The sequence below is a fragment of the Mercenaria mercenaria genome, chromosome 4, assembly GCF_021730395.1.
Source record: "Mercenaria mercenaria strain notata chromosome 4, MADL_Memer_1, whole genome shotgun sequence".
Lineage (NCBI taxonomy): Eukaryota > Metazoa > Mollusca > Bivalvia > Venerida > Veneridae > Mercenaria > Mercenaria mercenaria.
This window is the reverse complement of record NC_069364.1, coordinates 53,669,035-53,694,817: the sequence shown is the minus strand read 5'-3', so window position 1 is coordinate 53,694,817 and position 25,783 is coordinate 53,669,035. Positions and strand designations below refer to the sequence as shown.

At 32.8% G+C, this 25,783-nt stretch overlaps 1 protein-coding gene across 1 annotated transcript; it reads left to right on the top strand.

The window, feature by feature from the left end:
• Positions 1-396: 396 nt before the first annotated feature.
• On the top strand, positions 397-23,361 carry LOC123552881 (mucin-17-like). The gene is made up of 16 exons (XM_053542207.1): positions 397-406; positions 3,546-3,700; positions 4,718-4,850; positions 5,177-6,590; positions 8,777-8,873; positions 9,967-10,021; positions 10,345-10,849; positions 10,897-11,420; positions 13,410-13,564; positions 14,583-14,715; positions 15,040-16,116; positions 18,105-18,259; positions 19,278-19,410; positions 19,737-21,533; positions 22,644-22,698; positions 23,223-23,361. Exons 1-16 carry the CDS (start codon positions 397-399, stop codon positions 23,359-23,361), a joined length of 6,537 nt encoding a protein of 2,178 aa, XP_053398182.1.
• The last annotated feature ends 2,422 nt before the right edge of the window (positions 23,362-25,783 follow it).

The following is a 25,783-nucleotide window of genomic DNA, read 5'->3' as shown; positions in this document are numbered from 1 at the left end:
TTTAAAGTACAATGATAGCCTTATTCTTTAAAAAGATAAATCCTAGCTACATAGCTTAACTTTTTCTCATTGTTTGCTAAAATAGACACACAAAATGTGTACATGTTATAAAACTACGTTACTTTTCAATTAAAATAAGATATTTCCGTTTCAGTATAATCGATTTCACAGACATCCGTTTTTTATTAATTCAGCTGAAACGACATTATACGTAATTCATTTATAAACAAGAAATAAATTACTTACGCGGTATTTGCGACATTAAAATCTTTGTTTGTGTTAGGCACATGGCTTTTAATAAGCACATGAATGAAGCCGGATAACTTTATATGATATTATATTGACATGAACACATACATCTTTTGCAGTAAATAGATACACATTATAAGTCGATCTATGAATAGAGGTAAGTTTTGAGCTAGGGTGAAGAAAAGTTAAACTTGATATAATGACGAACAGTTAACATGTGTGTATCAGATGAGAGTAAAATGATTATGTGTAACAATAATATATTTCAGAAGTAACGCACTTTTAAAAGACTTTGTTGATCTTTGATCAGTATAACACAAAGAGTCTGGTGTTTTCGTGTTTCAAGAAAAAAATGGCAAGCCAGTCGTTCCGCCATTTTCATACAAACGTAATATCCTTGTCCAAAGACAAGATTCCTGCGAATTTTCAGGATTCCAGTAGACTAAAACCAAATATGAATAGTGTTGAGAAAATCCATTCTGAAGACAAATTTAAACCTGTTTTGTAAGTCCATATTATAGCTGGCAATTCTACTTTTTTCTTAACAAATTTTACAATATGTTTGTCCATTTTAAAATTTTTAATGTGGAACTTCTTAAAGTAACAGCTGTGTGCGAATAGCACTCGTAATTTGAATAAGCTGCATTTATAAAGGTTTTTAAGATGTTTTACCGAATGTTCCTCTTATAATTATTTTGAGGAACGTCACAACAGCTATTACTAGATACCAACAGCATCAGAGTTGGGGTTGGTGTCGTATGTAGATACTCTGTTAACGATTCTCAGCAAGCTGTCACGATGATGAAATATGGTCATTTTAATACTTTGCCATTACCTTTTCAACGAAACTTTCGTTTTGCGAGTGCCATCTAGGTAATATCTTAGTATAGTAAACATCACAATTAAGTAAAACTGCACACACTGCTTCGCTTTGGTAATTACAACTGAATGATATACGCTCCATTACTTTTACTATCAGTTTTATGAAACTATTTTAGTAAATAGCCATTTTTTTCAACAAAATTATTAATCTCGACTGTCACAGAGTTAGTATCCCTGTAACTATATAATTATGGAAACAAACTGAATGAGAATATGTTGTTGTAAAACAAACTAAACATATGTTCAAAACGCTGTCTGCTAACAAATATTATTGCTGTTTAGCTTCTACCATACGACATATTGTCGTTGAAGTAAATAACATATTTTCAGAAAGCCCGCCCGACAAACGTTGCAACAATTTTGAAAATGAAAATTCCCTGCCAGAACAAACTAACGGACACGGAACTAAACCGTATCATTACAATTTACTTTAAAAATCTAATGAAAATGGACGGATTTTGACTTTGCTTTGACTTAATTAAATGTTTTATGCATTTTATATTTGCAAATGATTCAGTGATCACTTATTGCGAACACGAAAGTAACTCTGGAAAACAGTTAAAAATTTCACTCTTTCTCTTACAAATTAGTTGAAATACGTAATGTATGTGTATGTAAATCTCATATGAGATTGTTTTGGTCTAAACAACTTAGATTTTGTGTTCGATTTCCGAGCGAGATTAGTGTTTTTAAATTTGTGACAGAAGTCATTGGTTATAGTTCTTGTTTTTAATTTATCGCGAGAGGTGCAGCTGTTAAGCATAGGATAAGTCGAAAGGAAAATGAATTTTATAGAAACATGTAATGTATATAATTTAGCAGAATTTTAAAGCTGAGAGCCAACCATCCTTTCCGAAAATTAACCCCTATTTACTGTATCTGACGCACTGACATTGTATAAATCATGAACACGTACTCCGCAAGGTTACCTTTGGTACACTTTGACATCTATTTCGAACCTTACAGATATATGTTATAGATAAAGAAACAATTCCTTCAGGGAGAACAGCATCATAACCTTTGATAAAATTAAGATATCGGACGCTGTTACTTGTTTCATTTCGGTTTTCTAGATATAACACATTCTTCACATCTTTATGTTTTAAGTGCTCCCGCCCCTTATGTTAATGACTGTTTGCACGGCCGGTTTTCTATTGATACTGATGATATTTTTCTCAAAATGAATACAAAGCGGCATACCTCATTTAGGATACATTAAACAAATACAAAGATCGTCCGTTCATTTCAAGTGTCGGATTAAGTTATTGACTTTTCTGACGAAGTCGTTTCTTTTCCAGAACCAATTGAAACTTATTTACATATCCGCCTTTTGCTCCGTTTTCATATGTTATAAATGCTGTAACTCCCGTGTTCCTCGCCTCATATCAAATAACTTACGCTAGAAGGAAGAATGTATACTTTTATTCTACGTCTATATGTATTGATAGCAATATGGATCTTACAAGGTAAATGAATTTTTCAAGCGATATTTTCTTTCTGAAACAAGTATTTTTCTGCTTTTTTAACGAACCCATTAAGCTCATTTAGTATTAAATATATACAAAGTATGGTTCTGTATTATCTCGCTCCATATCGTATTGTAAAATCCGAAATTCCTTCTGAAATATGAAATGTCATACCGTTGAATGTGAATGTGGTAGTGAAGCAAGTCAAAAATATTTAGTTTTGATTAACTAAAATAAAACAAATATCCAAGTTTACGCCGCTATTCGGTTATTTCAAGATGCAGAATGTAACATAAAAATAGCTTATTCCATAATTTCTGCTCTATTGACTTTTCAACTGTGTTTTAGTCTCTTTTTTATAGTTAATTTAATTTTACTAAAATAACTATTTGTCCAAGTAGTGTTCCTAAATGACTTTGCACTACAAATCATTCTTTTGTAATGTACATTTTGCTTTGCAAATGAGTTTAATGTTATGCGTTGCTGCAGCTTCCTATACAGTCAAATAAGCCGTATTTGGGATCCGCGTAATTGTTCAGTCTACGACAGAGAGGCGGGTTTCCTTTCACGTTCTTGCTCATAGATCTCAAAGGAACCAGTCGATGTTTTTAAACACCGTTTCTTTGAATATAAGGACGTCTGAATATCTCATAAAATGAAAATATGTTCGGGAAGCTTATAGTTACCAAAAAAACTTTTTAAAACCAAACTGTTTCAAACGTATTTGATGATGAAATTTAACATAATAAACATTAGCATAGGAATTGAGAATACGATAAAGCAGTTTTATTAGTTCAGAAGCTTAGATGTTGTAAAATATAAAACTGTCGAACTATGTGTAAGAGCGGAGGTATGATGCGTTTCTGACCTGCAGTTTAATATACACATTTAGTTCATAATAATATATTTAGTTAAATATATTCTTATACTTTTTGTTATTTTTCACAGTAAAAAGTCTTCACTATCCTGAGGGCTATGTAGGCTGCTACAAGGATTCTTATTTTAGAGTTTTACCTACAGAACTGGAGTATCTGGATTTGAACTGTGCTGCTACATGTAAAGGTGAATGTAAGAAAGAGGGATTCAGATATGCTGGCACAGAGGTAAATATACTATTTAAAACAACACACCTATTATTTGAAATATGTCAATATCTTTAACAATACTAACGGAACCTTTCAGAAGTTATAGGCACTTATTGCAAACTGTTTTGATACTTTATCAAAATTACAGTAAAATCAAGCTATACCATTGTCAGTTAATATATGAAATGACTCTGAAATGGCTTAAACCTATTTTATGTGAAGTCAATGAAATCATTTAAATGACCAGCGAAATTATTTGAGTATAGAAAAGAGAAAAAATGAAAACAACGTGATAGTCCTGCCTTATGTAAGATGGCATGTAACATTTGTGGATACTCAACCATCTTCTAGTAAACATTCAACAAACGCACTACGGTATTCATGCAAATGGTATTCGTTCGTTTCATCAAAACCTTTTATAAACGGGGAAAGATAGTTAAACGAATGACTTTTCTAAAATTTAATAATATTTGTATCAACACATTATTCTTTAAAAATTCAAAAGAAAAAGAATACTCATAAGATATTGGTACAATATCAGATGTTGGGTCTGCTGATTTGCTCAGTATAAATTATAAATGTGAGTTTTAAAAAAAAGTGTCTTGTGAAAAGAAAACATATGTCAGAAGAACAGAAAACGAGTACTTTAACACGTTATTTCGAGGAATGTTATGATAAAGCTGCAAAAAGTCAAACATGTTAAATGCCTAAATTTCATGTCTGCTATGTAAGAAGTCACTCAACAGTAAATGTTTAAAAGTAGGATTGACATATTTATGAGCTACTGTCAAAAAAGTAAACGCAGTAATGTCACCCAAATTACAGGGCTTGTACTAGATATATTAATCCAACTGTATTAAACATATTTGAAATCAGATACTAATGATAAAATATTAAGTGAAAGATGGGAGTATATCTTTAAGAAAACAATGCTTATTACAAATGATTTTAGCACTAACATTAACAAAGAAATGTAAAGAATTTTCGTCAGAATTTTTATCACGTAGAAATATATCTACTGCCTGTATGTTACAGAGTGGCGAAGAATGTTTCTGTGGGAATGAAATTAATCAGAACCACGACACACTCCCTGATACGGAATGTAACGTCCCATGCCCTGGTCAAAAAGACGAAAACTGTGGCGGGCACTGGCGTATATCCATATACGGTATGTAACATGAGGCTGCTGATTTCATTTACAAGATACGTCATTATCGTGTTGTGCTTTTAATGACATAAATATATCAATAATTAGTTTCACTCTATGTTGTTCAGTGAAATACTGAAATTTGTCAAGGAAATAGAATTGATATTTCCACTGTTCATTTTGTAATTATTTGTAAATATATATTTATTTTTAATTAGTAAAAAAATACATGGCTTTTATCTAAGAAACAGCGGTCTGATCAGATATTTAAGATATCGGAAACATTGTGAAACAATGTTATTTTAATATGAAATTTTACCTGATTTATGCTATATCACTGATTTCAGATACATCTGAAACAAATAAACATCTAAGTGGGTCCACAACAGTGACAAGAGACGTTTTTTCACCTGTCGTAACAGTTTCACAAACCCAAGCCGGAGGAACGCAAGACCCGGCGACACCCACCACAGCTTCTGATGAAATACCAACAGAAGCTTCTGATCCGACTGTACTGCAGTTCATAACTTCATCAGCTGCCACAATTTCACCAACACAAGCTGTAAGAACACAAAACCTAACGAAGCATACAACAGCTACTAATGGAAGCAAATCAGTAGTTTCTGATCCGACTACACAACAGTTAATTTCTTCAACAGCCAACATAGTTTCAACGAAAGATGTAAGAATACAAAACCTGACGACGCCTACAACAGCTACTGATGAAATAAAGTTAGAAGTTTCTGATCCAACTACACCACAATTAATTCTTTCAACAGCCAACACAGTTTCAACGAAAGATGTAAGAAATCAGAACCGGACGACGCCTACAACAGCTACTAATGAAATAAAGTCAGAAGTTTCTGATCCAACTATACAACAATTAATTCCTTCAACAGCCAACACAGTTTCAACGAAAGATGTAAGAATGCAAAACGTGACGACGCCTATAACAGCTACCGATGAAATAAAGCCAAACGTTTCTGATCCATTTATACCACAATTAATTCCTTCAACAGCCGACACAGTTTCAACGAAAGATGTAAGAATACAAAACCTGACGACGCCTACAACAGCTACCGATGAAATAAAGTCAGAAGTTTCTGATCCAACTACACCACAATTAATTTCTTCAACAGCCAACACAGTTTCAACGAAAGATGTAAGAATACAAAACCTGACGACGCCTACAACAGTAACTGATGAAATAAAGCCAGAAGACTTTGATCCAACTACACCACAATTAATTCCTTCAAAAGCCAACACAGTTTCAACGAACGATGTAAGAATTCAAAACCTGACGACGCCTATAACAGCTACCGATGAAATAAAGTCAGAAGTTTCTGATCCAACTACACCACAATTAATTCCTTCAACAGCCAACACAGTTTCAACAAAAGATATAAGAATACAAAACCTGACGACGCCTACAACAGCTACTGATGAAATAAAGTCAGAAGGTTCTGATCCAACTACACCACAATTAATTCCTTCAACAGCCAACACATTTTCAACGAAAGATGTAAGAAAACAAAACCTGACGACGCCTATAACAGCTACCGATGAAATAAAGTCAGAAGTTTCTAATCCAACTACACCACAATTAATTTCTTCAACAGCCAACACAGTTTCAACGAAAGATGTAAGAATACAAAACCTGACGACGCCTGCAACAGTTACTGATGAAATAAAGCCAGAAGACTTTGATCCAACTACACCACAATTAATTCTTCAACAGACAACACAGTTTCAACGAAAGATGTAAGATTACAAAACGTGACGACGGCTACAACAGCTACCGATGAAATACTAAAAGAAGTTCCTGATGAGACTACACCGCGATAACACACTTTCAACGGCTAGCACAGTTTCATCAACGTATACTGCTGGAACAAAAATGCCGGTATGTGTTACTAATATTTAGAATCTTGATGTTTTTATATAAATGTAGGTAAGTGAATATTGTTTAGTCGTCATTATTCGAACCAAATATGTCACCTTGTGAGACATAATAGCAAGCAAACCCAAACGTGACTAATATTTGACCAATTTCATCTTGTATAAGACTCTAGTCAGCATTCATTTTTCATTCATCAATTAACTATTTTTGGTACACTTTGATATCTATTTCGAACCTTACAGATACATGTTATATATAAAGAAACAATTCCTTCAGGGAGAAAAGCATTATAACCTTTGATAATATTAAGATATCGGACGATGTTACTTGTGTCATTTCGGTTTTCTAGATATAACACATTCTGCAAATTACAAAAACTATGTTAATTGTATATGAAAAAAAAATGATTGCCTTCACATCTTTATGTTTTAAGTGCTCCCGCCCCTTATGTTAATGACTGTTTGCACGGCCAGTTTTCTATTGATACTGATGATATTTTTCTCAAAATGAATAGAAAGCGGCATACCTCATTTAGGATACATTAAACAAATACAAAGATTGTCCGTTCATTTCAAGTGTCGGATTAAGTTATTGACTTTTCTGACGAAGTCGTTTCGTTTTCAGAACCAATTGAAACTTATTTACATATCCGCCTTTTGTTCCGTTTTCATATGTTATAAATGCTGTAACTCCCGTGTTCCTCGCCTCATATCAAATAACTTACGCTAGAAGGAAGAATGTATACTTTTATTCTACGTCTATATGTATTGATAGCAATATGGATCTTACAAGGTAAATGAATTTTTCAAGCGATATTTTCTTTCTGAAACAAGTATTTTTCTGCTTTTTTAACGAACCCATTAAGCTCATTTAGTATTAAATATATACAAAGTATGGTTCTGTATTATCTCGCTCCATATCGTATTGTAAAATCCGAAATTCCTTCTGAAATATGAAATGTCATACCGTTGAATGTGAATGTGGTAGTGAAGCAAGTCAAAAATATTTAGTTTTGATTAACTAAAATAAAACAAATATCCAAGTTTACGCCGCTATTCGGTTATTTCAAGATGCAGAATGTAACATAAAAATAGCTTATTCCATAATTTCTGCTCTATTGACCTTTCAACTGTGTTTTAGTCTCTTTTTTTATAGTTCATTTAATTTTACTAAAATGACTATTTGTCCAAGTAGTGTTCCTAAATGACTTTGCACTACAAATCATTCTTTTGTAATGTACATTTTGCTTTGCAAATGAGTTTAATGTCATGCGTTGCTGCGGCTTCCTATACAGTCAAATAAGCCGTATTTTGGATCCGTGTAATTATTCAGTCTACGACAGAGAGGCGGGTTTCCTTTCAGGTTCTTGCTCATAGATCTCAAAGGAACCAGTCGATGTTTTTAAACACCGTTCGTTTGAATATAAGGACGTCTGAATATCTCATAAAATGAAAATATGTTCGGGAAGCTTATAGTTACCAAAAAAAACTTTTTAAAACCAAACTCTTTCAAACGTATTTGATGATGAAATTTAACATAATAAACATTAGCATAGGAATTGAGAATACGATAAAGCAGTTTTATTAGTTCAGAAGCTTAGATGTTGTAAAATACAGACATACACCTTTTGTCATTTATTGACTACTGTACTTGACGCATCCCAGCAAGAGCGAGTTTTGTAATATAATTATAAACAAACATTTTTGACATGCCTCGTTCTTATTATACCAAAATTTCTTGTATTATTACAAGAAAATAATAGATACTATCACATAGTATTTTTACATTTATACCGAACAAAGTTGGAAAATGAAAAGACCGACACTTTTCATGAAGTTTACAAACAGTCAGATAGCAATATAAAACTGTCGAACTATGTGTAAGAGCGGAGGTATGATGCGTTTCTGACCTGCAGTTTAATATACACATTTAGTTCATAATAATATATTTAGTTAAATATATTCTTATACTTTTTGTTATTTTTCACAGTAAAAAGTCTTTACTACCCTGAGGGCTATGTAGGCTGCTACAAGGATTCTTATTTTAGAGTTTTACCTACAGAACTGGAGTATCTGGATTTGAACTGTGCTGCTACATGTAAAGGTGAATGTAAGAAAGAGGGATTCAGATATGCTGGTACAGAGGTAAATATACTATTTAAAACAACACACCTGTTATTTGAAATATGTCAATATCTTTAACAATACTAACGGAACCTTTCAGAAGTTATAGGCACTTATTGCAAACTGTTTTGATACTTTATCAAAATTACAGCAAAATCAAGCTATACCATTGTCAGTTAATATATGAAATGACTCTGAAATGGCTTAAACCTATTTTATGTGAAGTCAGTGAAATCATTTAAATGACCAGCGAAATTATTTGAGTATAGAAAAGAGAAAAAATGAAAACAACGTGATAGTCCTGCCTTATGTAAGATGGCATGTAACATTTGTGGATATTCAACCATCTTCTAGTAAACATTCAACAAACGCACTACGGTATTCATACAAATGGTATTCGTTCGTTTCATCAAAACCTTTTATAAACGGGGAAAGATAGTTAAACGAATGACTTTTCTAAAATTTAATAATATTTGTATCAACACATTATTCTTTAAAAATTCAAAAGAAAAAGAATACTCATAAGATATTGGTACAATATCAAATGTTGGGTCTGCTGATTTGCTCAGTATAAATTATAAATGTGAGTTTTTAAAAAAAAGTGTCTTGTGAAAAGAAAACATATGTCAGAAGAACAGAAAACGAGTACTTTAACACGTTATTTCGAGGAATGTTATGATAAAGCTGCAAAAAGTCAAACATATTAAATGCCTAAATTTCATGTCTGCTATGTAAGAAGTCACTCAACAGTAAATGTTTGAACGTAGGATTGACAAATTTATGAGCTACTGTCAAAAAATAAACGCAGTAATGTCACCCAAATTACAGGGCTTGTACTAGATATATTAATCCAACTATATTAAACATATTTGAAATCAGATTCTAATGATAAATATTAAGTGAAAGATGGGAGTATAATCTTTAAGAAAACAATGCTTATTACAAATGATTTTAGCACTAACATTAACAAAGAATTGTAAAGAATTTTCCTCAGAATTTTTATCAAGTAGAAATATATCTACTGCCTGTATGTTACAGAGTGGCGAAGAATGTTTTTGTGGGAATGAAATTAATCAGAACCATGACAAACTCCCTACACGGAATGTAACGTCCATGCTCTGGGCAAAAAGACGAAAACTGTGGCGGGCACTGGCGTATATCCATATACGGTATGTAACATGAGGCTGCTGATTTCATTTACAAGATACGTCATTATCTTGTTGTGTTTTTAATGACATAAATATATCAATAATTAGTTTCACTCTATGTTGTTCAGTGAAATACTGAAATTTGACAAGGAAATAAAATTGATATTTTCACTGTTCATTTTGTAATTCTTTGTAAAATATATTTATTTTAAATTAGTAAAAAAACATGGCTTTTATCTAAGAAACAGCGGTCTGATCAGATATTTAAGATATCGGAAACATTGTGAAACAATGTTATTTTAATATGAAAATTTACCTGATTTATGCTATATCATTGATTTCAGATACATCTGAAACAAACAAACATCTAAGTGGGTCCACAACAGTGACAAGAGACGTTTTTTCACCTGTCGTAACAGTTTCACAAACCCAAGCCGGAGGAACGCAAGACCCGGCGACACCCACCACAGCTACTGATGAAATACCAACAGAAGCTTCTGATCCGACTGCACTGCAGTTCATAACTTCATCAGCTGCCACAATTTCATCAACACAAGCTGTAAGAACACAAAACCTAACGAAGCATACAACAGCTACTAATGGAATCAAATCAGAAGTTTCTGGTCCGACTACACAACAATTAATTTCTTCAACAGCCAACACAGTTTCAACGAAAGATGTAAGAATACAAAACCTGACGACGCCTATAACAGCTACCGATGAAATAAAGTCAGAAGTTTCTGATCCAACTACACCACAATTAATTCCTTCAACAGCCAACACAGTTTCAACGAACGATGTAAGAATTCAAAACCTGACGACGCCTATAACAGCTACCGATGAAATAAAGTCAGAAGTTTCTGATCCAACTACACCACAATTAATTCCTTCAACAGCCAACACAGTTTCAACAAAGATATAAGAATACAAAACCTGACGACGCCTACAACAGCTACTGATGAAATAAAGTCAGAAGGTTCTGATCCAACTACACCACAATTAATTCCTTCAACAGCCAACACATTTTCAACGAAAGATGTAAGAATACAAAACCTGACGACGCCTATAACAGCTACCGATGAAATAAAGTCAGAAGTTTCTAATCCAACTACACCACAATTAATTTCTTCAACAGCCAACACAGTTTCAACGAAAGATGTAAGAATACAAAACCTGACGACGCCTGCAACAGTTACTGATGAAATAAAGCCAGAAGACTTTGATCCAACTACACCACAATTAATTCCTTCAACAGACAACACAGTTTCAACGAAAGATGTAAGATTACAAAACGTGACGACGGCTACAACAGCTACCGATGAAATACTAAAAGAAGTTCCTGATGAGACTACACCGCGATACACACTTTCAACGGCTAGCACAGTTTCATCAACGTATACTGCTGGAAACAAAAATGCCGGTATGTGTTACTAATATTTAGAATCTTTGATGTTTTTATATAAATGTAGGTAAGTGAATATTGTTTAGTCGTCATTATTCGAACCAAATATGGTCACCTTGTGAGACATAATAGCAAGCAAACCCAAACGTGACTAATATTTGACCAATTTCATCTTTGTATAAGACTCTAGTCAGCATTCATTTTTCATTCATCAATTAACTATTTTTGGTACACTTTGATATCTATTTCGAACCTTACAGATACATGTTATATATAAAGAAACAATTCCTTCAGGGAGAAAAGCATTATAACCTTTGATAATATTAAGATATCGGACGATGTTACTTGTGTCATTTCGGTTTTCTAGATATAACACATTCTGCAAATTACAAAAACTATGTTAATTGTATATGAAAAAAAAAATGATTGCCTTCACATCTTTATGTTTTAAGTGCTCCCGCCCCTTATGTTAATGACTGTTTGCACGGCCAGTTTTCTATTGATACTGATGATATTTTTCTCAAAATGAATAGAAAGCGGCATACCTCATTTAGGATACATTAAACAAATACAAAGATTGTCCGTTCATTTCAAGTGTCGGATTAAGTTATTGACTTTTCTGACGAAGTCGTTTCGTTTTCAGAACCAATTGAAACTTATTTACATATCCGCCTTTTGTTCCGTTTTCATATGTTATAAATGCTGTAACTCCCGTGTTCCTCGCCTCATATCAAATAACTTACGCTAGAAGGAAGAATGTATACTTTTATTCTACGTCTATATGTATTGATAGCAATATGGATCTTACAAGGTAAATGAATTTTTCAAGCGATATTTTCTTTCTGAAACAAGTATTTTTCTGCTTTTTAACGAACCCATTAAGCTCATTTAGTATTAAATATATACAAAGTATGGTTCTGTATTATCTCGCTCCATATCGTATTGTAAAATCCGAAATTCCTTCTGAAATATGAAATGTCATACCGTTGAATGTGAATGTGGTAGTGAAGCAAGTCAAAAATATTTAGTTTTGATTAACTAAAATAAAACAAATATCCAAGTTTACGCCGCTATTCGGTTATTTCAAGATGCAGAATGTAACATAAAAATAGCTTATTCCATAATTTCTGCTCTATTGACCTTTCAACTGTGTTTTAGTCTCTTTTTTTATAGTTCATTTAATTTTACTAAAATGACTATTTGTCCAAGTAGTGTTCCTAAATGACTTTGCACTACAAATCATTCTTTTGTAATGTACATTTTGCTTTGCAAATGAGTTTAATGTCATGCGTTGCTGCGGCTTCCTATACAGTCAAATAAGCCGTATTTTGGATCCGTGTAATTATTCAGTCTACGACAGAGAGGCGGGTTTCCTTTCAGGTTCTTGCTCATAGATCTCAAAGGAACCAGTCGATGTTTTTAAACACCGTTCGTTTGAATATAAGGACGTCTGAATATCTCATAAAATGAAAATATGTTCGGGAAGCTTATAGTTACCAAAAAAAACTTTTTAAAACCAAACTCTTTCAAACGTATTTGATGATGAAATTTAACATAATAAACATTAGCATAGGAATTGAGAATACGATAAAGCAGTTTTATTAGTTCAGAAGCTTAGATGTTGTAAAATACAGACATACACCTTTTGTCATTTATTGACTACTGTACTTGACGCATCCCAGCAAGAGCGAGTTTTGTAATATAATTATAAACAAACATTTTTGACATGCCTCGTTCTTATTATACCAAAATTTCTTGTATTATTACAAGAAAATAATAGATACTATCACATAGTATTTTTACATTTATACCGAACAAAGTTGGAAAATGAAAAGACCGACACTTTTCATGAAGTTTACAAACAGTCAGATAGCAATATAAAACTGTCGAACTATGTGTAAGAGCGGAGGTATGATGCGTTTCTGACCTGCAGTTTAATATACACATTTAGTTCATAATAATATATTTAGTTAAATATATTCTTATACTTTTTGTTATTTTTCACAGTAAAAAGTCTTTACTACCCTGAGGGCTATGTAGGCTGCTACAAGGATTCTTATTTTAGAGTTTTACCTACAGAACTGGAGTATCTGGATTTGAACTGTGCTGCTACATGTAAAGGTGAATGTAAGAAAGAGGGATTCAGATATGCTGGTACAGAGGTAAATATACTATTTAAAACAACACACCTGTTATTTGAAATATGTCAATATCTTTAACAATACTAACGGAACCTTTCAGAAGTTATAGGCACTTATTGCAAACTGTTTTGATACTTTATCAAAATTACAGCAAAATCAAGCTATACCATTGTCAGTTAATATATGAAATGACTCTGAAATGGCTTAAACCTATTTTATGTGAAGTCAGTGAAATCATTTAAATGACCAGCGAAATTATTTGAGTATAGAAAAGAGAAAAAATGAAAACAACGTGATAGTCCTGCCTTATGTAAGATGGCATGTAACATTTGTGGATATTCAACCATCTTCTAGTAAACATTCAACAAACGCACTACGGTATTCATACAAATGGTATTCGTTCGTTTCATCAAAACCTTTTATAAACGGGGAAAGATAGTTAAACGAATGACTTTTCTAAAATTTAATAATATTTGTATCAACACATTATTCTTTAAAAATTCAAAAGAAAAAGAATACTCATAAGATATTGGTACAATATCAAATGTTGGGTCTGCTGATTTGCTCAGTATAAATTATAAATGTGAGTTTTTAAAAAAAAGTGTCTTGTGAAAAGAAAACATATGTCAGAAGAACAGAAAACGAGTACTTTAACACGTTATTTCGAGGAATGTTATGATAAAGCTGCAAAAAGTCAAACATATTAAATGCCTAAATTTCATGTCTGCTATGTAAGAAGTCACTCAACAGTAAATGTTTGAACGTAGGATTGACAAATTTATGAGCTACTGTCAAAAAAATAAACGCAGTAATGTCACCCAAATTACAGGGCTTGTACTAGATATATTAATCCAACTATATTAAACATATTTGAAATCAGATTCTAATGATAAAATATTAAGTGAAAGATGGGAGTATATCTTTAAGAAAACAATGCTTATTACAAATGATTTTAGCACTAACATTAACAAAGAATTGTAAAGAATTTTCCTCAGAATTTTTATCAAGTAGAAATATATCTACTGCCTGTATGTTACAGAGTGGCGAAGAATGTTTTTGTGGGAATGAAATTAATCAGAACCATGACAAACTCCCTAACACGGAATGTAACGTCCCATGCTCTGGGCAAAAAGACGAAAACTGTGGCGGGCACTGGCGTATATCCATATACGGTATGTAACATGAGGCTGCTGATTTCATTTACAAGATACGTCATTATCTTGTTGTGTTTTTAATGACATAAATATATCAATAATTAGTTTCACTCTATGTTGTTCAGTGAAATACTGAAATTTGACAAGGAAATAAAATTGATATTTTCACTGTTCATTTTGTAATTCTTTGTAAATATATATTTATTTTAAATTAGTAAAAAAACATGGCTTTTATCTAAGAAACAGCGGTCTGATCAGATATTTAAGATATCGGAAACATTGTGAAACAATGTTATTTTAATATGAAAATTTACCTGATTTATGCTATATCATTGATTTCAGATACATCTGAAACAAACAAACATCTAAGTGGGTCCACAACAGTGACAAGAGACGTTTTTTCACCTGTCGTAACAGTTTCACAAACCCAAGCCGGAGGAACGCAAGACCCGGCGACACCCACCACAGCTACTGATGAAATACCAACAGAAGCTTCTGATCCGACTGCACTGCAGTTCATAACTTCATCAGCTGCCACAATTTCATCAACACAAGCTGTAAGAACACAAAACCTAACGAAGCATACAACAGCTACTAATGGAATCAAATCAGAAGTTTCTGGTCCGACTACACAACAATTAATTTCTTCAACAGCCAACACAGTTTCAACGAAAGATGTAAGAATACAAAACCTGACGACGCCTATAACAGCTACCGATGAAATAAAGTCAGAAGTTTCTGATCCAACTACACCACAATTAATTCCTTCAACAGCCAACACAGTTTCAACGAACGATGTAAGAATTCAAAACCTGACGACGCCTATAACAGCTACCGATGAAATAAAGTCAGAAGTTTCTGATCCAACTACACCACAATTAATTCCTTCAACAGCCAACACAGTTTCAACAAAAGATATAAGAATACAAAACCTGACGACGCCTACAACAGCTACTGATGAAATAAAGTCAGAAGGTTCTGATCCAACTACACCACAATTAATTCCTTCAACAGCCAACACATTTTCAACGAAAGATGTAAGAATACAAAACCTGACGACGCCTATAACAGCTACCGATGAAATAAAGTCAGAAGTTTCTAATCCAACTACACCACAATTAATTTCTTCAACAGCCAACACAGTTTCAACGAAAGATGTAAGAATACAAAACCTGACGACGCCTGCAACAGTTACTGATGAAATAAAGCCAGAAGACTTTGATCCAACTACACCACAATTAATTCCTTCAACAGACAACACAGTTTCAACGAAAGATGTAAGATTACAAAACGTGACGACGGCTACAACAGCTACCGATGAAATACTAAAAGAAGTTCCTGATGAGACTACACCGCGATACACACTTTCAACGGCTAGCACAGTTTCATCAACGTATACTGCTGGAAACAAAAATGCCGGTATGTGTTACTAATATTTAGAATCTTTGATGTTTTTATATAAATGTAGGTAAGTGAATATTGTTTAGTCGTCATTATTCGAACCAAATATGGTCACCTTGTGAGACATAATAGCAAGCAAACCCAAACGTGACTAATATTTGACCAATTTCATCTTTGTATAAGACTCTAGTCAGCATTCATTTTTCATTCATCAATTAACTATTTTTGGTACACTTTGATATCTATTTCGAACCTTACAGATACATGTTATATATAAAGAAACAATTCCTTCAGGGAGAAAAGCATTATAACCTTTGATAATATTAAGATATCGGACGATGTTACTTGTGTCATTTCGGTTTTCTAGATATAACACATTCTGCAAATTACAAAAACTATGTTAATTGTATATGAAAAAAAAATGATTGCCTTCACATCTTTATGTTTTAAGTGCTCCCGCCCCTTATGTTAATGACTGTTTGCACGGCCAGTTTTCTATTGATACTGATGATATTTTTCTCAAAATGAATAGAAAGCGGCATACCTCATTTAGGATACATTAAACAAATACAAAGATTGTCCGTTCATTTCAAGTGTCGGATTAAGTTATTGACTTTTCTGACGAAGTCGTTTCGTTTTCAGAACCAATTGAAACTTATTTACATATCCGCCTTTTGTTCCGTTTTCATATGTTATAAATGCTGTAACTCCCGTGTTCCTCGCCTCATATCAAATAACTTACGCTAGAAGGAAGAATGTATACTTTTATTCTACGTCTATATGTATTGATAGCAATATGGATCTTACAAGGTAAATGAATTTTTCAAGCGATATTTTCTTTCTGAAACAAGTATTTTTCTGCTTTTTTAACGAACCCATTAAGCTCATTTAGTATTAAATATATACAAAGTATGGTTCTGTATTATCTCGCTCCATATCGTATTGTAAAATCCGAAATTCCTTCTGAAATATGAAATGTCATACCGTTGAATGTGAATGTGGTAGTGAAGCAAGTCAAAAATATTTAGTTTTGATTAACTAAAATAAAACAAATATCCAAGTTTACGCCGCTATTCGGTTATTTCAAGATGCAGAATGTAACATAAAAATAGCTTATTCCATAATTTCTGCTCTATTGACCTTTCAACTGTGTTTTAGTCTCTTTTTTTATAGTTCATTTAATTTTACTAAAATGACTATTTGTCCAAGTAGTGTTCCTAAATGACTTTGCACTACAAATCATTCTTTTGTAATGTACATTTTGCTTTGCAAATGAGTTTAATGTCATGCGTTGCTGCGGCTTCCTATACAGTCAAATAAGCCGTATTTTGGATCCGTGTAATTATTCAGTCTACGACAGAGAGGCGGGTTTCCTTCAGGTTCTTGCTCATAGATCTCAAAGGAACCAGTCGATGTTTTTAAACACCGTTCGTTTGAATATAAGGACGTCTGAATATCTCATAAAATGAAAATATGTTCGGGAAGCTTATAGTTACCAAAAAAAACTTTTTAAAACCAAACTCTTTCAAACGTATTTGATGATGAAATTTAACATAATAAACATTAGCATAGGAATTGAGAATACGATAAAGCAGTTTTATTAGTTCAGAAGCTTAGATGTTGTAAAATACAGACATACACCTTTTGTCATTTATTGACTACTGTACTTGACGCATCCCAGCAAGAGCGAGTTTTGTAATATAATTATAAACAAACATTTTTGACATGCCTCGTTCTTATTATACCAAAATTTCTTGTATTATTACAAGAAAATAATAGATACTATCACATAGTATTTTTACATTTATACCGAACAAAGTTGGAAAATGAAAAGACCGACACTTTTCATGAAGTTTACAAACAGTCAGATAGCAATATAAAACTGTCGAACTATGTGTAAGAGCGGAGGTATGATGCGTTTCTGACCTGCAGTTTAATATACACATTTAGTTCATAATAATATATTTAGTTAAATATATTCTTATACTTTTTGTTATTTTTCACAGTAAAAAGTCTTCACTACCCTGAGGGCTATGTAGGCTGCTACAAGGATTCTTATTTTAGAGTTTTACCTACAGAACTGGAGTATCTGGATTTGAACTGTGCTGCTACATGTAAAGGTGAATGTAAGAAAGAGGGATTCAGATATGCGGGCACAGAGGTAAATATACTATTTAAAACAACACACCTGTTATTTGAAATATGTCAATATCTTTAACAATACTAACGGAACCTTTCAGAAGTTATAGGCACTTATTGCAAACTGTTTTGATACTTTATCAAAATTACAGCAAAATCAAGCTATACCATTGTCAGTTAATATATGAAATTACTCTGAAATGGCTTAAACTTATTTTATGTGAAGTCAGTGAAATCATTTAAATGACCAGCGAAATTATTTGAGTATAGAAAAGAGAAAAAATGAAAACAACGTGATAGTCCTGCCTTATGTAAGGTGGCATGTAACATTTGTGGATATTCAACCATCTTCTAGTAAACATTCAACAAACGCACTACGGTATTCATACAAATGGTATTCGTTCGTTTCATCAAAACCTTTTATAAACGGGGAAAGATAGTTAAACGAATGACTTTTTTAAAATTTAATAATATTTGTATCTACACATTATTCTTTAAAAATTCAAAAGAAAAAGAATACTCATAAGATATTGGTACAATATCAAATGTTGGGTCTGCTGATTTGCTCAGTATAAACTATAAATGTGAGTTTTAAAAAAAAAGTGTCTTGTGAAAAGAAAACATATGTCAGAAGAACAGAAAACGAGTACTTTAACACGTTATTTCGAGGAATGTTATGATAAAGCTGCAAAAAGTCAAACATGTTAAATGCCTAAATTTCATGTCTGCTATGTAAGAAGTCACTCAACAGTAAATGTTTAAACGTAGGATTGACATATTTATGAGCTACTTTCAAAAAAGTAAACGCAGTAATGTCACCCAAATTACAGGGCTTGTACTAGATATATTAATCCAACTGTATTAAACATATTTGAAATCAGATTCTAATGATGAAATATTAAGTGAAAGATGGGAGAAAATCTTTAAGAAAACAATGCTTATTATAAATGATTTTAGCACTAACATTAACAAAGAAATGTAAAGAATTTCCGTCAGAATTTTTATCATGTAGAAATATGTCTACTGCCTGTATGTTACAGAGTGGCGAAGAATGTTTTTGTGGGAATGAAATTAATCAGAACCACGACACACTCCCTGATACGGAATGTAACGTCCTATGCCCTGGTCAAAAAGACGAAAACTGTGGCGGGCACTGGCGTATATCCATATACGGTATGTAACATGAGGCTGCTGATTTCATTTACAAGATACGTCATTATCTTGTGGTGTTTTTAATGACATAGATATATCAATAATTAGTTTCACTCTATGTTGTTCAGTGAAATACTGAAATTTGTCAAGGAAATAGAATTAATATTTTCACTGTTCGTTTTGTAATTCTTTGTAAATATATATTTATTTTTAATTAGTAAAAAAAAACATGACTTGTATCTAAGAAACAGCGGTCTGATCAGATATCTAAGATATCGGAAACATTGTGAAACAATGTTATTTCAATATGAAAATTTACCTGATTTATGCTATATCATTGATTTCAGATACATCTGAAACAAATAAACATCTAAGTGGGTCCACAACAGTGACAAGAGACGTTTCTTCACCTGTCGTAATAGTTTCACAAACCCAAGCCGGAGGAACGCAAGGCCCGGCGACACCCACCACAGCTACTGATGAAATACCAACAGAAGCTTCTGATCCGACTGCACTGCAGTTCATAACTTCATCAGCAGCTACAATTTCACCAACACAAGCTGTAAGAACACAAAACCTAACGAAGCATACAGCAGCTACTAATGGAAGCAAATCAGAAGTTTCTGATCCGACTACACAACAATTAATTTCTTCAACAGCCAACACAGTTTCAACGAAAGATGTAAGAATACAAAACCTGACGACGCCTACAACAGCTACTGATGAAATAAAGTCAGAAGTTTCTGATCAAACTACACCACAGTTAATTCTTTCAACAGCCAACACAGTTTCAACGAAAGATGTAAGAATACAGAACCTCACGACGCCTACAACAGCTACTAATGAAATAAAGTCAGAAGTTTCTGATCCAACTATACAACAATTAATTCTTTCAACAGCCAACACAGTTTCAACGAAAGATGTAAGAATACAAAACCTGACGACACCTATAACAGCTACTGATGAAATAAAGCCAAACGTTTCTGATCCATTTACACCACACTTAATTCCTTCAACAGCCAACACAGTTTCAACGAAAGATGTAAGAATACAAAACCCGACGACGCCTACAACAGCTACTGATGAAATAAAGTTAGAAGTTTCTGATCAAACTACACCACAATTAATTCTTTCAACAGCCAACACAGTTTCAACGAAAGATGTAAGAAATCAGAACCTCACGACGCCTACAACAGCTACTAATGAAATAAAGTCAGAAGTTTCTGATCCAACTATACAACAATTAATTCCTTCAACAGCCAAAACTGTTTCAACGAAAGATATAAGAATACAAAACCTGACGACGCCTACAACAGCTACTGATGAAATAAAGTCAGAAGTTTCTGATCCAACTACACCACAATTAATTTCTTCAACAACCAACACAGTTTCAACAAAAGATGTAAGAATACAAAACCTGACGACGCCTACAACAGTAACTGATGAAATAAAGCCAGAAGACTTTGATCCAACTACACCACAATTAATTCCTTCAACAGCCAACACAGTTTCAACGAACGATGTAAGAATTCAAAACCTGACGACACCTATAACAGCTACCGATGAAATAAAGTCAAAAGTTTCTGATCCAACTACACCACAATTAATTCCTTCAACAGCCAACACAGTTTTAACAAAAGATGTAAGAATACAAAACCTGACGACGCCTACAACAGCTACTGATGAAATAAAGTCAGACGGTTCTGATCCAACTACACCACAATTGATTCCTTCAACAGCCAACACAGTTTCAACGAACGATGTAAGAATTCAAAACCTGACGACGCCTATAACAGCTACCGATGGAATAAAGTCAGAAGTTTCTAATCCAACTACACCACAATTAATTTCTTCAACAGCCAACACAGTTTCAACGAAAGATGTAAGAATACAAAACCCGACGACGCCTACAACAGTTACTGATGAAATAAAGCCAGAAGACTTTGATCCAACTACACCACAATTAATTCCTTCAACAGCCAACACAGTTTCAACGAAAGATGTAAGATTACAAAACGTGACGACGCCTACAACAGCTACCGATGAAATACTTAAAGAAGTTCCTGATGAAACTACACCGCGATACTCACTTTCAACGGCCAGCACAGTTTCATCAACGTATACTGCTGGAAACAAAAATTCCGGTATGTGTTACTAATATTTTGAATCTTTGATGTTTTGATATAAATGTAGGTAAGTGAATATAGTTTAGTCGTCATTATTCGAACCAAATATGGTCACCTTGTGAGACATAATAGCAAGCAAACCCAAATGTAACTAATATTTGACCAATTTCATCTTTGTATAAGACTCTAGTCAGCATTCATTTTTTTATTCATCAATTAACTATTCTTGTATTTTGATAATTAACAAGTTCGCGCTCTTTTTTAAGAATACTTTAACCAACTTGAACTTTTTAGTTCATTATAACTGAATCTATTTACAGTAAATAAACACCAATTTGGTCACATGATTATCATGTAGTGCTATTATTTTATTTAAAGTTAAGTATGGTCGTTATATTATTCTTATCTGAAACTGTTCTGTGCGACGTGCACATTTTGAAATTGGATAGAGATTTTCGATGCCTATGAGTAAATTCTAATATAATATTATTCTACCTAAATAATGGTATGTATACCGACCGTGGACAGGAAAGCAAAAATCTATAAATCTGTAAATCTAGTTATCACATGTTTGGCGTCATGTAAATAAAAAAATCAATTGTTTAATAACATGTAGGCGTTGGCGCCGTTTTAAGTAAAGGGAACGTTAGTAGAACTGATTAGATTTAAAGGGTTCAGAAAGAGCTAAATGCGATAATTCAGCATGAAAAAATAAAAGACGGAAGATGTTTATTCTAAATAGCTACCTACGGAAGTCTCTATTAGAATGTCATTCTAGGTATTTTGTTGTGTTCGTCGTTGGAATCTGAAAAAAAAATTTCTGTTGAGTTTAAGTTTTAAAATTGCTGTACCATGCCATGCAGTGATAGGGGCAGAAAATTTAGACCATACTTCTTAATAATTCAAAATGATAATAGCTAAAGCTTTGAATTTGAAAATGATAAATAAATATTACATGTTTATGTTATCAATCAGTGAATAGTGCATACATGATAAAAAGGTATACCAGTTACTTCGCCGAAGTGCTGGAATTTTATTCACAATGACCTCTTTAAAGACTGTTTAATGATAAATCTATTACAGGTTCAAGAAAAAAGTCGTTTCCGTTAATATATGTATTGATTCCAGTTGGTGTCATAGCAGCGGTTGTTGCAACATCTGTGGTCATGCTACTGAAACGGAGGTAACTCTGAGTGTGTAAATGTGCATCCGTTTGTTTGACTTTATATAATAAACACGTATGCTTGTTTATGGTTGTGTTACTTGATATGTGCCTGTGCTTGAGATAGAAATAATGTGATTTATAATTGAGTTTTAATTCAATCTAAAAGGTCTCAGTCCTAAATTTGATAGATATATGACAATATCATATGTCTGTTTATTTTACTTTGTCTTTTACGACAGTCAGGAGGTCACATTTGAAAACCTACCACAACAGAAAATGTGTACTTTTGGCATACAAATCGCACATTATATAAAATGAAGTATTAAAAGCAAAATTAGATAATGGTTTACCACGTAGAAATAAATTTTACCTAGATATACCAAGCTTTGTGCGTACTGCTACATTAATTTTACTGCCAACTGGTTGTTGTAAATCAGTTGGTACTGGTGTCTTCTGATTTATGTTTTGTAATTGGTCTTAATATGCCAGTGCTATGCACGAGTGCTTAAAAACCTAATTGTCCAATTAACTTCTAATTTCAGGCGAAAAAGTGTACATTTGTTACCCGACGTAAGGTATCATGCAGCTTGTTCTACACGAGAAACATTTGAAGACGATACAGAAGCTAGTCAATTTTTGAAGAATATGTCTAAACATAATGCTACAAACCTCTCAGCTTAAATAAAGTACAACGTCCACAGTTTACTATCCTCATACGTGCCAGGGACTCTTGAACATTACAAACCCATCGTTGGAGAGTACAAGTACCATTGATAGACAAGAGATAATCCAACATGCCGACTTTTACGTGAAAATAACTAGGATGCGTAGATGATTGCATAATACAGCTGAACGTCTAAGAAGAAAAAGAGGCGTATTTCACCACAGTTGTATTTTTTTTTCTATTGTGAAAACTAAAAATCACTGATTTCAATTTTAGAGAAAATGTCACTTATGTCCGCGCTTAACCACTACTAGATCTAGTGACATATTAAACCTTCTGACATCTATAACTCCTTCTGACATTTATAACTCAAGAGGGCCTTGCTGACACTATATAAATTACCTCAAAATTTTTATACGTTATTACTTAATATTTTACCTTACTACTATGTTAGAAACCTTACCAAGTATTTCAATTTTTTGCGTGGTTTTGTTCTGTACTACTTTTGTGACTTTGATAAAAACAAATTACTCCAAAAGAACAAAATGTGTTAAATATGTGAAATCTGAACTAGATCTATGTATATTATGATTTTTTTTCTAAATATATTTTGTATTATTCAAAGGCAGTAACGATGTTTTCATCTAATTTTAATTCTGTCATTTCGAATCAAAAATAAACGTCAATTATTTTGAAAAATATTCTTATCTAGTGGAAATAAAAAATATAAAAAAGTACTGATGTAGTGCAATTAAAACTCTTTATATAGAAGAATCTAGTTTTAGTGATAATTTATCTGACACACGTCAGATTGGCTATACCGTGTTGTTTCGGTTTTTGCCGAAGGCCATAGCATGAATATAACACCCAATTGTATTTTCTGTAGCTCAAAATGGTATATGTATTTCGTCCTTTCTTGTAGTTGTTTTTATTGTATGCTAATGGAAAACCTTCGGCAAAAAAAATGCGAAAGACGCCTATTTTTCAAGTTAACATTAATCATCAAGCAGGATTCTATACGAGGGGAATTCAGAAAATTTTGAGACTAACGTGCTTCCATAGAAAGTATTACAGGCACAGATTTCAAAAATAATATACATTAAATAGGCATAGGAAAAAGAGATCAATATAATTGCACCTTTACTAATCCTACCAGGTGTTCTGTATTACAAAAGTGCTTCTATTGTGACATTTTGGTACAAGCAAAACTGTATTATCTGCACTGTAAAATACTTACTGGTATTTCATTTTATTAGCGGCTTGTTAAAAGTTAATTTTTACCATAAGTAAGTTGACAAAATCATAGGAACCAGTAGTTCAGGGGTAAATCAAACACATATTAATAAATCCTAAATGATTTTGTTGTGCAGAAATGTATAATACTGCGTCTTAAACCGTTTTCTTTTTCTACTCTATTGTGTAATTGCAAGGGAAGTAAACTAATAAATATCGCTGCTTTAACGTACTAGCCCAAGGCAAGAGTTGACATTCTTTGCGGATCACAACTTTGAATTAAATATTAAAATTTCTGTTATTGATATTAGCAAAACTATCATACATTGCACATTTGTGAACTCATTTTTGTTAATTTCAAGGACTTGGAAATCAATTTCTAGACTTTATTTAATGTATTTCTATCAATGAAAATGTTAGGGTCTATCTCTACATTAAAAATTTCAATACAACTGGTTTTGTTATAGCTAATTTGCAAGCGTTTTAACAAATCACATTCGTATTACATTGGTGTTATTTGATCGTAAGTATGAAACCTCGAGGTAGGAAGGAAATTAGGTTCTACATACAAATGCGCTGTATCCCGAATTAACAAGCCAAGCAGATATTGCAGGGTTTAAAAGTTAAAAAAAAACACCACGACCTAGTGACCTACTTTTTCCTCCCACATGAACTTCATGCAAATCGTTCTGATAATACTGAACCAGGTATAATACAGCTCTTCTACAAGATGACAGATGGACAAGTTAGGCCCTCCCTAAATTAATGTATTTTCACAACTTCATCTGCAAACTTATTCAGTAATTCTCTTTTCAATATAGTTTTATAAACATAGAAAAATAACTTACACTGTAGAAACAAAGTGTGGTCTAAACCAACCTTAATACATCAAACTACATTAATTTAATGACATACTGATAGATTAAACTCATTGTCTTGACCTTATATATATGTCACTATCAATTTGTAACTAGATACTTGTTATTTAAGAAATAATAAGTTCCCAAGAGTGGTTTATCGTAGAATAAACCGTGTTTTGAGTTCTTATGCGTAACAATATATCACGAAGGCCGTAAGCCTGAGTGATATATCATTTCGCATAAGAACGAAAAACTAGGGTTATTTAGAGGTTAATACGCGACAGAGCCAGGCCGGGAGGTGATAATCGTAACCCTAACCCGATTATCACCTCCCGGCCAGGCTCTA

Excerpts from the sequence above, each read along its gene's own strand:
- LOC123552881 (XM_053542207.1), top strand. Across the intron at positions 10,850-10,896 it reads ACAGCTACCGATGAAATAAA|CCAACACAGTTTCAACAAAG; the intron begins GTCAGAAGTTTC and ends TTCCTTCAACAG. Across the intron at positions 11,421-13,409 it reads TGCTGGAAACAAAAATGCCG|TAAAAAGTCTTTACTACCCT; the intron begins GTATGTGTTACT and ends TATTTTTCACAG.